The 16,987-nt window shown below is 52.9% G+C and overlaps 6 protein-coding genes across 6 annotated transcripts; 2 read left to right on the plus strand and 4 right to left on the minus strand.

Moving 5' to 3' along the window:
• Window positions 1-60: 60 nt before the first annotated feature.
• Window positions 61-381, plus strand: Z517_08154 (uncharacterized protein; the record flags this gene model as incomplete). Its single annotated transcript, XM_013426673.1, has 1 exon — window positions 61-381. The coding sequence occupies one exon, from the start codon at window positions 61-63 to the stop codon at window positions 379-381; it is 321 nt and encodes a 106-aa protein (XP_013282127.1).
• Window positions 382-1,013: 632 nt separating this feature from the next.
• Window positions 1,014-2,752, minus strand: Z517_08155 (uncharacterized protein; the record flags this gene model as incomplete). The annotated part of the gene is made up of 3 exons (XM_013426674.1): window positions 1,014-1,104; window positions 1,157-2,620; window positions 2,676-2,752. 3 exons carry the CDS (start codon window positions 2,750-2,752, stop codon window positions 1,014-1,016), a joined length of 1,632 nt encoding a protein of 543 aa, XP_013282128.1.
• A 1,514-nt stretch (window positions 2,753-4,266) lies between these two features.
• Window positions 4,267-6,749, minus strand: Z517_08156 (uncharacterized protein; the record flags this gene model as incomplete). The annotated part of the gene is made up of 5 exons (XM_013426675.1): window positions 4,267-4,763; window positions 4,821-4,938; window positions 5,026-5,385; window positions 5,434-6,307; window positions 6,397-6,749. 5 exons carry the CDS (start codon window positions 6,747-6,749, stop codon window positions 4,267-4,269), a joined length of 2,202 nt encoding a protein of 733 aa, XP_013282129.1.
• Window positions 6,750-7,563: 814 nt separating this feature from the next.
• Z517_08157 (uncharacterized protein) lies at window positions 7,564-9,342 on the minus strand (the record flags this gene model as incomplete). Its single annotated transcript, XM_013426676.1, has 4 exons — window positions 7,564-8,350; window positions 8,435-8,556; window positions 8,611-8,915; window positions 8,976-9,342. 4 exons carry the CDS (start codon window positions 9,340-9,342, stop codon window positions 7,564-7,566), a joined length of 1,581 nt encoding a protein of 526 aa, XP_013282130.1.
• Window positions 9,343-10,963: 1,621 nt separating this feature from the next.
• On the plus strand, window positions 10,964-13,469 carry Z517_08158 (uncharacterized protein; the record flags this gene model as incomplete). The annotated part of the gene is made up of 3 exons (XM_013426677.1): window positions 10,964-11,150; window positions 11,215-12,658; window positions 12,707-13,469. The coding sequence occupies 3 exons, from the start codon at window positions 10,964-10,966 to the stop codon at window positions 13,467-13,469; spliced, it is 2,394 nt and encodes a 797-aa protein (XP_013282131.1).
• A 707-nt stretch (window positions 13,470-14,176) lies between these two features.
• On the minus strand, window positions 14,177-16,288 carry Z517_08159 (uncharacterized protein; the record flags this gene model as incomplete). The annotated part of the gene is made up of 1 exon (XM_013426678.1): window positions 14,177-16,288. One exon carries the CDS (start codon window positions 16,286-16,288, stop codon window positions 14,177-14,179), a length of 2,112 nt encoding a protein of 703 aa, XP_013282132.1.
• Between the last annotated feature and the right edge of the window lie 699 nt (window positions 16,289-16,987).

Consider the following 16,987-nt stretch of genomic DNA (forward strand, 5'->3'; position numbering starts at 1 on the left):
CCATCGTAATGATCATGATCATGCCCCCCCCACCACGACGCCAAACTTGCGAGTGTAGACATGAACGGGGACGAGATCGCGACGGGCCCTGTCGATATCGACGGCCGCGAACCGCCTCTCCAGGAGTTCGAAGCAGAAGGCACAACAGCGACAGCCCGCCCTCCGGTGCTGGAGCTCTCCCACAGTTCCGAGGGACACGAGGAGCAGGGCCGACTCCACGGGTCGCGCGTCGGCGGTGGGTGCCACTATCCCGTCCAGGCCTCGCACCTGGGCGCTGGTGTTGAACAAGGCCAGACCTGGCGACGCGTTGGTCGTCGCGGGCGAGACTCGGGGCAGGCCGGCACCCGTCCAGTCGACGCCGCGGCATCTCGAACAGAGTAGGTCCGCTGCTGCCATTTGTCCGTCCCCCTGGTTGGGCTGGATATGTCCGATTAGCGGCCAAAAACAAGACCCGGGGGGAGGGGGGAGAAGGTTTACCTCCAGAGGATGCGGCTGTGGTCAAAACCTCGAGATCGGAGAGAGAGAGGGGCAGGCTGGAGATATATTCCTACATCACTGTGCGCCTCATCTTTAACCGTCTTAGCCCGTGTGCATTTACATGGCGAACAAAAAGAACGAAGCGAGATTTTAATCACAGTACAAGACAAATCTGAACCACTTGATGAATATTGGGAAGAAAGAATGAAAAGTCCAGCTGGCCGAAAGGGTTCGATTCGGAAAATATTGGCTTGCACGACCATATAATGGTAGATACTTGACACCCCAGCTCCCAGTCCAGTATTTCCTGTGTGCGCGACTCCACAGTGTATACATATTTCTGGATTCCCCCCATCTCGACTATACAGACGCCCGCTACCGTCTTGTCCAACGAGTCGTGACGCCTTCCACACACACAGCCGTCCCGTCCCACTCTAAGGGGGTATCTCATTTCCCATCACAATCGTTCCACAACACCATAACGCTCATGGCCACGGGCTCGGTAGTAGTTGTTGTTGTTCGATTCGTGAGCCTACTCATGCCGTGGCAGTAGTGTATCTCCAGCCTTGCAGATCATTCTCAAGACTACGGTTCAACGTGTTGACGTATTCAACCATTCCGCCGGACCTGTAGGATTGTTAGAATTCTTCGTCCCACGAAAAAGAAATGGGCGACCTACCAATTCAATGGCTCAACTTTTCGACCTGGGATATTGGCGCCCTGGTACCAACTCTTGGCCATGGGGAATAACGTGGCATCCCACTTCTCGTTCATCCTCTTGCACCAATCTTCCTCAGACTCCGGAGTGGCTTCAAGCCTGGTGATGCCCTTGTCCTTGATCAATTTGAACGTCTTCTCGACCCATTCGGCCTGGAACTGTGTACAACTCGGGCCTGAGCTGAAAGCCGTGGGTGCCTGTGGACCGTACAAGAAGAACAGGTTGGGGAATTCAGGCATGGCGATACCCATGGCTGTTTTGGTACCATCTTTCCAGTGATCAGCAATCGTCCCACCCTTTGTCCCTTGAATGTTGAGTTGAGCCAGCGAACCCGTGACCGAGTCGAAGCCGGTGGCCAGGATTATAACGTCCACCTCGACCAGACCCTGTTTGGTTCTGAGACCAGTGGCTGTAACTTCTTCGATAGGATTCTCGTTGACGTCAATAATCTTAACATTGGGTTGGTCAATCACCTCGTAGAACCTCTGTTCGAGGGATGGGCGTTTAGTCCCCCATGGATGCGGAGGAACCTCAGGGGCCACAAGCCTCTGTTTCTCGGGGTCTTTGACACGTTTTAAGACCTGTTGGCGCCAGAAGTGGTAGGCGGGTTCATTGGCTTTGAGATCAAACAGCATGTCTTTGTACGTGGCAAGCCAGAATTTGAAACCGCCGTCCTCGACCATGAGCTTGTGGTAGGTCTTCTCACGTTCTTCGGGCGTGTCATCGAAGGTGTTTTTCTCCATGAAGTCGTAGGTGAAGCCAGCAAAGGTGTTGCGCGTCTTCGCCATCTCGGCCTCATACCAGCCGTTCTTCTTTTTCTCTTCCTCTTCTTGAGGATCAAGCAGGCGTTGGTTCATCGGCAGGCACATGTTGGGGGTTCTTTGATAAACGGTCAACTCTTTCACGACTGGACCAATTTCCTGGATGACCTGAATTCCAGAGGCACCAGTGCCAACTTCGGCGACTCGCTTGCCCTTTAGATTAACACCGTGCTGGGGCCATACGGCTGTATGGTAGATGTCGCCCTTGAAGTTGCCGAGTCCGGGAAATGGAGGTGTATATCGTTTGCTGGCAAATCCGATGCAGGGAATGAACCACCTGGCGTAGATCTCGGTTCCGTCCGAACATTCGATCAACCACTGTTGACGACTTTCATCAAAGACGGCGCCGTCTACGTGCTTATTGAACGAGGTGTAGTCGCGGATATTCCACTTCTTCTCGACATGTTCGAAATAGCGGCGAAGCTCCTGCCAGCCTGGGTATCGCTCCTTGAAGGTGAAATCTTCCCATAGCTCCTTGTCAAATAGCTGGTAAATGGGGGTGTCGGTGTCCACACGAGCACCAGGATAGCAGTTCCAATACCATATACCACCACTGGCAGACCCCTTTTCGAAGATACGAACGTTGTAACCGAGCTTTCGCAGACTGAGCCACGACAGTCAGCCCTGTGCTTACACGCAGGACCAGATGTAGCACTTACCGATTCAACAGCGTGAAAGAAGCAAAGCCAGCTCCAACGAGCAGGACATCGACCTCCTCAATCTGATGAGAGCCCATAACTGTCGCGGGGATTTTTAACGGCCGTGTGCACTGGGTGGAAGAAGGCAGTTTACGTCAGGACAAAGAGATGTAGAGGGATGGCGGCACGCATTTGCTGCCTGTGGTGGCCGTGGGCCTTTTGTATCTCTTGTTGACCTACCCCGCGCACGCCCGCGTCTCCTTGCCACCCCCATTTGACCCCAGAGAGACATGATGTGTGTTGATCAGCTTCCCGGATCCGGTCCCCAGTTGGACGTCCGAAGGTGAGGGGTTGCAGGCGGGCCAAAGGAGTGGCGGATGTGAGAATGGATTAGAAAGAGCGAGGGAAGCTCCAGTGCTCCAGCAGCTTTTGGAATCTCCGTTGACTGATGATAGGCCGTTGTTCGGATAGAAGGCCCTCCAATGCGCACTGATCTGCGTGGAGCAGGAGAACTTTCGGCCGGCTGCTGTACCCAGTCAAATCGTTTAGAAGTGTGGTGCAATGGCGGAAATGTTCCATTCTGGTACTGCAGTGAGTCTCGCGAGTGTGGGGTGAAGGGGGGAGTTTCGTGAGCGGTGATAGAGGTGGTGTGGACACCATGGTCAATTCCTGAGACGAGGTTTGGGTAGAGATTGAGGACAGACGATTAACCAAGATAAAAGGGATCCTAAGCTTCAGCAAGGTCTAGATCTATCTGCTGCGACTTGCATTGGTGCCATTTGAGTTGTACCGGCGGAAAATCCTGTGTGGCGTTGGCGGTTCCAGGTTTCCCCTGGTCGGAGATAGACGAGCTAGATGCGACCAAGAGGTCAAAGCAGTGGCTGCGAGAGAGCTAACCCCTCAAGTTACGGGGTAATCATGACGTGGCCACCTTGTTTATCAGGGTGTAACGAGCAGTATTCCGGTTGTGTGAGTCTAGGAGCGACGATGAACTCCAGGAATGATGATGGTATGTTGATGGTGATGTTGACAAGTGGTTGGTGGTGTGTTGAGTTGAGACACTCCCATCACCCTCAGCTGCGTACATTACCATTTCATGTTCCTCGTACTGACTACGTACTCCATCTCTACCTCACTGGTTTTTGTGTCCTTACCTACATATGGACGCGTGAACAGCTCTCGGTTTCGCATCAATGGAATCAATAGCCCCGGTCCCTCGACCTAGCACGACGCTCACGCTACATTGCTTCTCATGCTCGTCGCACTTCACCATCCACTCGTAACCCCTGGACGAGAACTCCACACAACATCGATCCTCTCGACCTCATATTTCCCCCGCGAACCCTCGGAGAATCCCACAAGCATTTCCGTAGCTTCAGATGCCGAGGTCGATCTGGGTTGACAAATCTCCGGCCCTCCATATCAGCGACATGCTTGTCTCGGAGAAACGGAATTCATCAGATGGATGAGAAGAGTTGGGAGCCACTATCTGAGATCGACACTATCAAGACCCTTTGGTTGGACTCGGCCAAATTAATGTTTAACGAGGTTTCTCTTGCACGCGAGCCTCGTCAGTCATTCAGGAATGATCTGGAACGCTGGGGTCTCGACCCTAAGACACACATCTCCCACTGCCCATACCATCTTCCTCTCGTTGTTTCTGTTCTTGGAGATCCCTGGGATAATGTTTCCCATGCTCTGCTTGCGGCCTGTCGGAATGAAGACTTTCCTCCAGCCGCTGGAAGAGCCGTTCTAGCAACCATTCAGCTTCTTCTTTGTCACCCATCAATGGACTCTGTGCTCCTATCCAGCTCCATTTGGGGGCTTGGACGTCTCTGCCTTCCTTTGGCCCGTCAGACCCTGCTCCATGCCTCCCAATGTAGAGATTGCCGCCCTCGTTGTTCTTCTTAGTAGCCTCTCTGGCTTCCCTGTCCTCATCCCCATGTATGGGAGCTCGCCGGTGGTATGACGCATCTGCTTCATCCTCTCCAAGTAATTTGAGAAAGTATTGCCATTCCTCATAACTGTACTTCTTTGGTGTTGCCGCAGAAGCATCTGCGTAGACCCTTCGTATTTGAGACAACAGAACATGGCGATGGTGATGAGCATCTGTTCAAACCAAGGTGAGCCACTTAGACCATGTTACTGGGATGCGGTCAGCTTTACCTTCTTGCCACCGATCGCCCTTGTGTCTGGCATCGGATTCATCCTGCTTCTCCTCCTCCTCGAAGTCGGCCGCCAAGCGATCTTTGGTGTCTTTGTCTTTTCCACCCGCTTTGTGTTTCTTCATACCGTTGCGGAACAGGCGTACAAGGCCAGGATGCAGTTCCTGATACCCAGATTCGCTGCCCGTTTCTGAACCCCTTTCCACATCACGAGAATCAGATGATCGAGGATCCAGTTGGCCAAGAGTGACCTTGTACACTCCATGCTTGAGTCGATTTGCTATGGTGTCTTCACTGCTGGGAAGCACGGTGATCTCTCCCAGCCAGATGGTGACATCCTTGACGGCCTTGACCACAGTATCTCCCATGTCGGAGATGAGAATGGTCAAGGTAGGGACTGCGAGCAGAGTCCAGAAGACAAAAAAGGGCTTACCGCTGTTGGACATGGGCTGGAAATCCCCATATCCGATGGTCAACAACGTTGTATATGAAAAGTAAAGTGATCCGAAATACGACCAATCCTGGTTCCTCTCGGCACGTTCGAAGACCAACGCCCCTATCGTCCACTATCGATCGTCAGCGGGATCCAGCAGGGGATGAAAGTCATACCGTACCAAGAAAGCAAAAGCAAACGTTGAAACAAGCAAACTCATGTACTTGCGCTCTGTGGCAGCCCAATCTTGAACTTTCCTCATTGCCTCAAACTCAGCCTGTCTCCTCTCGAGCTCCGCGACCTCACCATCTCCTGGCTCCACCGTCAGTGCTTTCGTGGTGTGTTTCCCAAGCCCCAGGGCACCCTTGTGCTTCAAACGGCTCTTCCTCTTACTGATTCTCTCAATCTCCTTGAGCAATCGTCTTCGGGTCTTCTCCGTCAATCGGGCTGCCATCTTCTTTTTTCCCCTTTCCAGAATTAGTGAACGAATGGAACCGACGACCAAGCCTAAGATGATAATGCCGCCCATAGCAAAAGGAAATAGCAGTCCTCTACCTAGATGGGTCTTTGGTGTATAATCATCGCCAATGCCAATTGTCAGAGAAGTGAATTCCGCCCAATATACCGCATCCAAAAACTTCCATCCCTCGATGTGTGAGTACACCAGTGCCCCTAACAACTGATACAACAAGAACATAATGGTCTGCAACATCAAAGTCCTTTGCGCCACAGTGAGCTTAAACTCTTTACTAAAATGCCCTTTGTACGCCCCGTACACCGTGAAACACATCAAGTATGAAATTATCTGGTACAAACACGCAGCAAAGATGGCGTAGTAGTATGCCTGGGAGAGGGCCTGATGCCGGACGCCGGGTACGTCAAAATCAGAGGATGCGACGGCAATCAGACTGATCAGAAGCACTGAGGCGATCCAGAAGCCGGCTATTGTGATGGGCTGGGCGATGCGGAAGGGAACACGTCGCGCCATGTTGAGGAGGAGAGACATATTGGCGACAAGGGCGAACGCTAGGGAGACGGCATTGACGGCGATAAGCCTGCATCAGACATTATTTAGAACCATGTAGTATTCTGCGCAACATCTTCGCGGTATTGGGATGGGTAGTATCGTGTCGCGATAACCTACCAGCCAGGGTCTTTGATGTCAATCCCATGCTCTTCTGTTCCTCCAGGAGGAATCTCAACCCTCCAATTCTCCACCAGCGCACAGATACTGAATGCATTGGCCATAGGTCCGAAAGTACCTGCCACAAGGGGAACTCCGGTCGAAGCATACCACCACCTTGCTGGCATGAGAAAGTTTCGTTCTTGCTCCTCCTCCTCCATTTTGTCATAAGTCTCTTCTGGAGACGCATTACGGTGCTGGTGAGGGGATGACGTTTGGGCATTGTGGTGAGATGCAGGGGGGTGATCTTCGACATTTTCTTTGACAATGGCAGAGGCATCGGCTATGGGCTCATCGAGGCCTGGGTCGTTCATACTGAGTCAATCGAGCCAGGAGAAAGGCTGTAGGAGCCAGAATTCCTAGGCACGTTGGAGGAAGAAAGAAATGAGACAGGGCCCAAGTCGAGGAATGGTTAAAGCATTTTTGATTGGAGTGTCGTGGTACCGTGCTCCCGGTCTGTTACAGTCTACCTAAAGGTATGCTGAGGACTGGACGGAGACGGCGAACGTTGAGGCGGGAAGAGCATTGTGTGAACAGGAGAGAAGGCAAAATCCCGTTCAGCAGACATGGGATTTGTCTAGAGTTAGACCGTGTTTTCCTAGGAAAAGATCGGTGGGTTGTTCTGAGCAGCAGGTGGAGGAGCTTGCATCGATCGACAACCGATGATCCGGGGGGGGAAGGTTCCAAGTTGGTCCAGGATCACCAGTGGGTGACCAGGACTGCAGCATGAGATGACGTCAATTCATCAGGAGTTGCGTTGGTGGCGGTCGCCTTGGCGAATCAAGCATCAACCCGTTCCCACTCAGCTTGGGCACGTTGCCCATTTCATTCGAGGCCCTCACGGCCAACTTCCCCCCAGAGAGATGTAAGGTGGGCGGGTATGCTTGAGGGAGCCTCATTAGGCCACCGCGTCCGCTCCTTGGCCACGACATCCTTAGGTAAGAAAGGCCCGTGCATTCCAAAGTTGTCTACATGCATGAAGCTGCCACGCTGCCTCAGCCGCAATGACCTTCGAGAGAGTTACGATTAATTTCAACCGTGACTCGTTCCCCCCAATTGTAGATCTTTATCGCCCATTGGCTATAGTTGTCAACTGGTACCAATAGCGGTGGTGACAGGGCCCTGATTTCAGCCTTCTGAACATGCCTGGTTGGATAGTATGGTCCTTCTGGCCTTGACTCTGTCGGAGTACCGCAACAACGCCAGTTCCCACGTCTGTCGCCATACTGCCAATAAGTCCTCACTCCAGAAGAACTTTACGACTGACTTCTTGACCCACTTCCAATTCCTGGCACTGGATGAATCCTCGAGAATTCTATCCAAGAGGACAAATCGTGGGGCATGTGGTTGACCTTGATTCATCGACACTGCTTCGCTTGTAGGCCGCTCGTTAGACGAATACGCAGGACCTGCGATGACCAACGCCATCCATATGGTACATTCAAGCGGTAAGTCGTGCAGATTGTATCGGGAAAGCATTTCCGAGAGCGATTCGACCAATCGCCGATGCACCGGGTTCTGTTGCCTGGATTGACGAAAGGTCTCCGTGGTAACGGCCGCCAGCGCCGAACAAAGAACCCTCTCAAGTGTGTTCAACCCACGAAGAGGCACCAATTCGAGACACGCCTGCGTTTGCTTCATATACGTGCCGTTTGGATCTCCCAAGGCGAGGACTCCCTTCTTCCGCGAGCCTTGCAACTGTGCAACCCACTCCGTCACACGTGCCAACACTGTGATGATCTGAACGCAGAGACTCCCGGACAAGGAAATCTCTCGAAATCCATCGGGAAGCTTGGCGATCAGGGTGCAGAGGTCAGGAGGAAATGGATGTTTCGGATATTGTAGTTTGATGCTGACTTCGGTGGTCGAAATGCTCATCTTCTTATTTTCGTGGTACGCCCAGAGAGATTCGAGGCTGGCGTCTGTTAGTCAATTCTGTCGAGGAACAAGCACGAGACTGCTGGTGCTGCGAAGACTCTCAGTCCTCTCAGGGGCTTACCCAGTGATTGAATTCTTCAGGAAGTCGTCCCATCCCAGATGATCAACCCCTCCTCGCAGTTCCACAAGATGGCGTAGGCCAATCAAATGGGTCTCAAACGAAACAAAGTCATTGTAAATCAACTTGGCGGACGTCAGTCACAGTTTGTCTTGTAGTGCAAAGTCGAGTTCACATACGGCGATTCCCAGCAGGGCCATGATCGCCAAAATCGTGGCATCATCGTCGCAAGTTGGGCTACGTGCCATCTTGAGACGCAGGGCTTCGATTCCTTTCCCATAGTGGATCAAGACTTCTCTTGTTGGTTCTCGAACGTTTCCACGCCGGGCTTCATACGAGGCTTGAGCGAGCGCCACCATGAGTTCAAACATGGACGCATTCTCCAAGGCCAGACCAAAATACCGTCGCGATAGCGGCAAGCTATCTGCTGGACCTAATTGCTCTTTTCTGGGATTGATGTGAACCGGCGCATAGTGTTGGAGGACTTTGCGTAAACCAAGAATCAGCGACCGTGTCCCGAACTGGATTATTCAACCAAACTCACAATAGTCGACAGCGGAAAGGACACCTCCTTCCGGTGATATTGGGAAAGCACAGAACGGATCGCCACGAAGGCCCCCAGATGTCACAGTCAACCTCGGTGACACCACAGTGGTGGTTATGGTGAGATCCTGATTGACGCCAGCTTTGACCAACCCAAGTAGCGAATCGCGAATGCGTTGCGAGTCAGGACTTTCATCACGAGACGTCGACAAGATGTGGTCGCGAGGTTTCCCTATATTAGCCTTGGCTCTTTTGATGGCTTGGTTGTGGATGCGATTGCGCTGTCTGGGATTTGGCTGATTTGTCGAGACTGGGGACGGGGATTCGTCTGAGGCGATCCTTTTCGGAACTGGGCTAGTTGACTGCATCAGAAATGAGAGGAAGATGACTGTTCACTGTCTGGAGCGATGACAGTCCGCTCGTCCATAGCGACTGCTGAGGATCACAAGGAGGCATGAAGAAACGAAGGGTAGGAAGTCATCTTGAATGGTAAGGGGGCTCAAGTGTAGGTAGAAAGGCACGCTGAGGATGAAGCTTTTGGAATTCTTGGGGTCTGTCAGCCCTGTATCGTGACCCTCGTAGCGCGTGGTCGAAGTCCGAACATGGCAGGTGAAGACGGTGCCTTTGTCAGCTTTTTGCCAAGCGGTGGAGCTTCGTGTGGGCTTGGCCCTGCACATCTCGCTTGGGTGGGAAAGCCCGTGCTTGCACTATCAAGATGAGGCGAACAATCCTATATCAAGATCCAAGGGCCGTCATCACAATTGAGGTATACAAATAAAAGTACATAGATGAGGCTACTATATGGGATATCAGGGCCGTACGAGGAACTCTACAGGAACCTAAAGATACAGAAGATACCCCACAGCAGACATTCAATTCGACGGATGAGCTTGCGTCAGGGTGGGGAAAACCAGAAGATGGCAGAGGATGAGGAGTGATATACGCAATAATCATGGTGACCATTGGACCGTCGCCCAGGACATTGAGAACGAGTTCTGGGGACTAGAGTTTGGCAGTCCAAGGCAACAAGACACCAACCGGCAACCAGTGGTCCCTGGCACGGGTACTCAATAAGTTGCCTTCCTTCAGTCGCAGGCGCAGTCATCTGGAGGGGCGGTAGGGCTGGAGGGCCAAAATATTATCATCCTCTGAGAACAAGTACTAAGTACTAAAGCCCCTGGTACGGAAGTGTTTCACCGAATTTGGTGTTGACAAGCAAGGTGGGTGAGAGTGGCTGTTATCTCCAGATATGGTTGTCTCGTTGCCCTGTCAAGCTTGTACGGGAGGGCATCCCCCGTGTTTTAACTGGCTCAGGCACGCCTAAAACTCCGGCCGCCCAGGCCTGAGACGGTAAAAATTGACGGACATGAGGTGCAGGTTCGAGAAGATCACTTGGTGAACCCGCCCGCAATGCAGGCCTAGGGCCCAATCTCGTGCTCTTCCGGCCTCCACTCCACCGCTAAGGTGGCCCTTAGTCTCGCCTCACTAGCCTCTAACCAGTTACCCACCAGTGCCACCACCCGCCCTCAACTCACACACAGGTCCTACGAGTACCTACTCCGTACCTACCCTATCCGCCCACCCACTCTCCCACTCCAAGCTCCTCCAAGGAACGTGCATGCATCTGCATCTGCCCGGTTTTCTCGTTGGCGATGCGACTTCGACGACTGCGCCTCAAACGCATCCTTGTCCAACATCTCTTTACCACAGTTACACCTGCCTCCAACCACGCGGACATTCGTTGAACCATCTGCTATCTACTGATAGTATTTCCTTGCAACTATTTTTTGTTCCATTTCACATTGTACCATTAGTGTACGGGGGGTTGATCTCTCACGTCCGATTACTCCAGTCACTCCACAAGACATCCATCACCGTCACTCTTAATGCGCAACGCTCATCCATCTCGTCGTTGCGCTTTGGCGCCGTGGAATCTCTAAAAGACCAAGAGATAGCTGCAGCATCCCATTGATATTCCAATTCCGCATCATGCTGAGGCCCGCGACTCCTCTGACCGTCTTACTGCTCATATCCTTCGTTTTCCTTCTGCTGTCGGTTCTCTCCACGCCTGTCATCCACAGCATCCCCATTGCCACCTATCGAGGAGTTAATTTTGGAGTTTTCGGGTACTGCACACCAACAACATGCAGTGGCATAAGGGTGGGCTATACAACTGGTAACATCCCACATGACGAATTCCGCGTTGCTCAGATATCAGTGTCACTAACTCTTGTCCCAAGATGGTCTCTTCCCCGATGGAGACACCGACTTCAATCTTTCGTCATCGACGAGACATTCGCTATCCTCCCTCCTCATCGTTCACCCTGTCGCGGCCTTTTGTAACCTGGTGTGCCTTGCATTGGCTGGTGCGGCTCACCTGCACTCCCCCTCGCATTCTGCCCGCTATCTTCTAGGCCTCCTGATTCTACTACTGCCAACCCTTCTGGTCACTTTGCTGGCTTTCTTGGTCGACATTTTACTGTTTGTGCCGCACTTATCATGGGCCGGATGGATTGTCCTTGCTTCAACCATCCTCATAGCCGCCTCAGGCGTTGTCACCTGCGCTATGAGGCGGACACTCGTCTCTAGGAAAGCGCGTAAGAAGAGAATTGCCGAGAACGCGGAAATGAGCGGGGAGAACTATTACAATCGGCAGGCACAAGAATCCAAAGCGGTTGCGCAAACATTTACCACTGAGCCTACTATGCCCATGGTTAATGGCTCGCCCGGTGCAGATAGGCTACCTGCCTTTGCAACTTTCGACGTCAGTCAAAAATCAGACGAGGAGCGCCAACCCCTCCGAACGCAAGCTCTATCTACTGAGCCAAGTCTGGCGACACCCTCCCGAGACGGGATATCGGATCAATACTACGGGCCTCCCTCGCGATCCAGCAGTCGGCCACCTCAAAATGGACCACGAGATCAATTTGGGAATCCGCCTCCTCCGCCGATCCCTTCCGGTCCAGATGGAGCCATGGGTTCGGGACAAGGTAGAAGGTCGGGGGACGAAGCGACTCCTCCTAGTCCTTATCGCGATCGCAGTTTGCCACCGCTGGGCGGTCGAAGCCATTCGCAGCGTGGCAGGGGTGGCTATCCGCCTCGGGGTGGTTATCCTCCGCGAGCAGGTGGCTTCGGCCCAAGGGGACCACCTCCGCCACAAGGCTATCCGGGCAGAGGTGGATTTCCGGTCGACATGAGAGGAGGATATGGTGGACGAGGGAGAGGTGGATTTCCACCCACTGGTCCTGGTGGTCCGATAATGGCTGCTGGCGCCATGATGGCTGGTGGTCCGCGACGACCTCCACCAGGCTATCCGCCTAATGGAGCTGACAATGTATCAGAGAGATACACGTCGTCGGACGAATATCCAGTGGCGATGGGCCCCCCGCTACCCATGGCACCTCCACAACAGTATATCGAAGACAACGAGCGGGGGTATGACATAAGGAGTCCCTCTGTCTACACCCAAGCAGAGGAGATGCCAGGTCCATATGGAGCCAGAGCGCAGTCACCAGGGCGGGACAGGACCTCACCCTATGGCGGTCGTGTCCAGTCCCCATCGGGTGCTCTGCGTCAACCTTCCCCACCTCCGGCTATGCCCCCGTTACCCACGACTCAACCTGTCGAGATGGCTGGCACCTCCGTACGTGACTTCAAACCCCAAAGGTCACAGAGTCAAGATCCGTAAGTGCAACTGCTCATGGGACAAGTAGATTTTCACTGACTGATTAGCTATGTACCTGCGCGGGCTAACTGGAACAATATGCCGGGCGAGGATTTGGGATATCCGAGGTCACCTGGAAGACAAGCTCAATCTCCAATCGAGCTCCCTACAAGCGGCAGTCACGTAGGTGGCTATAGGAGTCCACCACACAGACAACGCGTCAACTCTGGTGGGAGTGATCTCTACTACGAAGATGTCGATCCACGGTTCGCTTCGGACCCAGAACCGGTGCCGCCACAAAACCCCCAGCCAGGAGAACGGAACCGGAGGCCTCCTCCCCTTCTCACGCCAGGACCGCCCGGCCATTACCGACCCGACTCCTACAACGGCATTCCTCCAACGAACTCGTACGAGGAATTGCCCGGGGCGCGATCTCCAGCGGAAAGTGAAACTAGTAATTTCACCTCTGTCAGCCAGCGCGGCGTCAACCCCAATTGGCGGCCGAACAACGGCGGAGAGTTCAGCACCCTGGGTCCTATGAGGAGGCGAGAACAACAGACGAGGCAAGACATGCTCCTGGCAGGAAACCCCGACTTTGAGCTGCCCGGAGCCGTGGGGCCTCAGCGTCTCCCAACTCGAGGTGGTAACGGAGGTCCAGGGATGAGAGGCGGAATTATGAGAGGACCAGCTCGTGTCCCGCCTGCTAGTGCCATTGGTGGTGGTGGTGATGGTCCCTATCCCACTCCCATGGGGCCTCCCCTGCCTGGGGGTTCAATGGGACCGCCTGGACCTGGACCGGGGAATGGAATGGGAGGAATGAGGGAGATATGAAGGATATACATGGAACCAAAAGCTTAGCTTACGTATAGTCCAGTCTAATAATGTGTGATATGCGGACTGGCGTCTTGTGTGAAACCCACCAAAAAATGAAATGAATTGATGATTACGAGTCAGCATCGAGCCAGAATCCAGGAGTTTCTCAGTGTCTTATACGGGAGTAAGATGATAGTAAGCACCTCCCACATCCCTGGTGGTTACGCCTGGTGGTTGCAATCCAGCCGGAAAATGACCGGAGAACACATGCACAATCGATCAGTGTGAAACCAAAATATCAGTCAGTCAGTCAGTCAGTCAGGGCAGGGCAGGGTAGGCAGGAATGGAATCAAGGAATCAAGGTGTCGAGGATGTTGACATATGCAAGTCACTTAACACTATGTACGGGGTAAATCATACCATAGCAGAAGCCCATGTTCACGTGACCAGGACACGTGGCGGGCTAATACATATGCACGCGCAAGGCTACGAGGTATGTTACATACATGCATACATACATACACATGCAGACGTCAAGGAATGTAGGGATAGAGATGGGTCCTGAATGGCTGGGATTAATATATTCATATTCATACACAATGTGTGTGTGTGTGTGGAGGTATTTACTATATATCTAACCTACTGTAAGTGGGTAGGTATCGAATGTGGTTCAGTGCCAGCTAATTAAACACGTCATCCAGTGTCTGATTTCGTTTGCATTATAGTCATATCATGATCCTGCCGTCTTGGGTTGTCCTGCCACCAAACAACCCCAGGATATTGGAATCACCACCACCACTGTTGGTCCCGCTGTTGCCAGCGTTCTCGTCCCCTGTCCCTCCTAACCATCGTGGCCGCTTGAAGCCGGTACCACCTCCACTCCGACTCGTCGGAGGTTGCATCCATTTGGGCGTTTCGATCGTGTCAATCGTGTTTTTCACCCTCCTCCCAAAAAGCGTGAAGAAGTTTTCCTCATCGGGCTCAGGTTCCAAAGTAGGTCGATCTCTGAATCGATCTCTGGATGTTGGGTTGTGCGGCGTACTCGACGCTGTCGCGCGAATGCTGTCGGCCCCAGCTCGATCAGCAGGAGGCGTCCACCTCGTTGGTGCAGCACGAGGCCTATCCAAAGATGTGCGCGGTGAATCAGTGATACCCAACGTGGCTGTTGGTCGGTTCCCCTGAAGATCTCGTGCGATGAGGTCCCGTCCTTCACGCCAACCTCCGGTTCCGAAGCCAGACGGATTTTCATCCTCGTCTTCATCAATTTCTAATATGCCAAAGCCCAGCACGTTCTTGATCTTGCCATATAGATTGAATAGTGTCATGATCACTGGAAGCAGGACGAACATTGGGAACAGGTAATCGAACCAAGTTCCTAACGGCGTCAAATTGATCAGTCTCCCCAGGAAGCCATAGAAGGTCGAATTCTGGTGAATATCCTTGGGCAAGAAAGTGAGGAAATTGTATGCCAGCGGCACGGTCAATTTGGCAATCTGCCCCGCATACCAGCATGCGGACTCAGCGTACGTGTTCCTCCTCACTAGGGCTCGCTGGTTCCATGTAGGGACGTCGTTCATACTACTCAGGGCGCAAATGCACATGTAAGTGATCCACATAGAGGCAATGACTTGGCCGCCAAAGCCTATTTGATAGTTCTTGTCACTCGGGTGGTGAATGACCGTGAGACTGACCGCCGATAGGTGTGGAGCAGGAAACTTGATGATCTCAGACCAGATGATAGCGATCGATGCGAGGGAGAGGACAGCTCCCAAAGCTATCCTGACGGCGGGAACAAGGTGGACATGCACATGATAACGCATTGAGGCGGTCATGGGGGACCACTTGAGTGTGGATGAGGTGGCACGGCCAAAGTCGAGTTTCCCTGAGCCTTGGGAATCGAGAATGGCTTGCAGATCTGAGGCGGTCTGGACAATGTTGTCCCACTCGCGAACGTACCTAGCTCGGCGGTGTTTGGCTCGAACTAATCGTCGAGTCAAATCAGCCAGGTATCTTTCGGTGATGACTGCGGGGACTTTGGCAGAGGCGTCGATGGTGGTGACATTGGAAAAGACTCGACTCTCAGGCTGGCCGGTCATGTCGACCAGCTCATCAATCCAATCCTGGAAATCTCGGGCGCTTCCAGTTTTCCTTTGCTTGAGCTGCATCACTTGAGCTTCCAGCTCATCAAGCGCCACAATAGCGTCCTCCAACTTCTCGTGAACTCTTGGAGCCTGGCCCTGGACACGCCGCAGGCTGCCGCTTATATCCGCCTTTCGGAACATCCTCCTCGGGATGGAGACTAGACCGTGGCCCATCAGGTATATGGCAAGAGCAAGACCCCACACATACGCGAGCGCCATGACCAAGGCTCTGATTGCGGTAAAGTCGAAGCCATAGGAAAATATCATGTATATCAGACCGGCGATAGCGCAGACCAGAACGATCAGTTGGTATCTGCCATTGGAACGCAGCGAATAGATCAGCCGGGACTTGGGATCACGATATCCAGCATCCATGTATTCCCCCAATAGAGGCAAGACAACCCATGTCAGGACAAAAGTCAACCAGTAGACGATTCTCCAGGCAACCAAGACAGCTCTTTTGGGCAACCATATTCCTTTCCCGCCATGATCACTCTCTCGCGCGCTGGATGCGAGATCAACGGGGACTAGAATGAGGGCGCTGGCGGGTAGGACTAGGGCCAGGAAAATCGGGACGAGGAGGAAAGCGGGAGTGGTTCGTAACGGTAGGTAGTGTCGCAGAATGAACAAGACGGCGACTGAGATGGTCAAAAGAGCCAGGCATGCAAAGATGTCGGATCCCACCGAGGATGCCATTTTCCTTCCAATTCCAAATGCAGGAAACTACTTTTGCTATTGACAAAGTGTGCTGATGGCGGCCATTGATCGGTCTCTCATATCGTGATGGTACGAACAAGTCCGGACGAGTTGCAGCGACCACAAGAAGCGCAGTTGTGTCCTGGATGTCACTGGAGTGGTATAACGAGGCAAATCAGATCTTGAGCTGTAAATGCCTCAGACCAAGCGAAATGAGATAAGTGGGAAGAATTCGGGATGGGGGGAGGGGGGAATGATTATGCACAGATGTGAAAAACGGAAGTGGTAGAGGATCGCAATCAGACGAGTGACGTTGTACGCTGTAGTTTGAGAACAGAAGAGACAACCAAGTTGGAGGAGGGTGAGGAACAGCACGGGAACGCTATGGCGGATGTAGTTTAGGGCGACATTAGGTAAAGACCCCAGAGCTTCGAGCGTCGATTGGCACTCACAAGGTTCTTGGCCGCAGTGGCAAAGGGCAGGGGGGTCCCCAAACAAACTGAGGTGCGCCCCTTGGAAAGGCGGCTGGATCGCAACTTTTGAATCCAACGTGTCAGCTCAGGTCAGAAAGTCTACCAGTATCGAATACTTGCAGGTGTCCCTGCTTCACCAAAGGGCGGAAATGGCATGCTTACCGGTGTAATTTAATCGATGCTGAAGATTGAATCTCACCCAGTCAAGAAGACTAAGGGACAGGGC

The sequence above is a fragment of the Fonsecaea pedrosoi genome (assembly GCF_000835455.1).
Source record: "Fonsecaea pedrosoi CBS 271.37 unplaced genomic scaffold supercont1.5, whole genome shotgun sequence".
NCBI classification, from domain to species: Eukaryota; Fungi; Ascomycota; class Eurotiomycetes; order Chaetothyriales; family Herpotrichiellaceae; genus Fonsecaea; species Fonsecaea pedrosoi.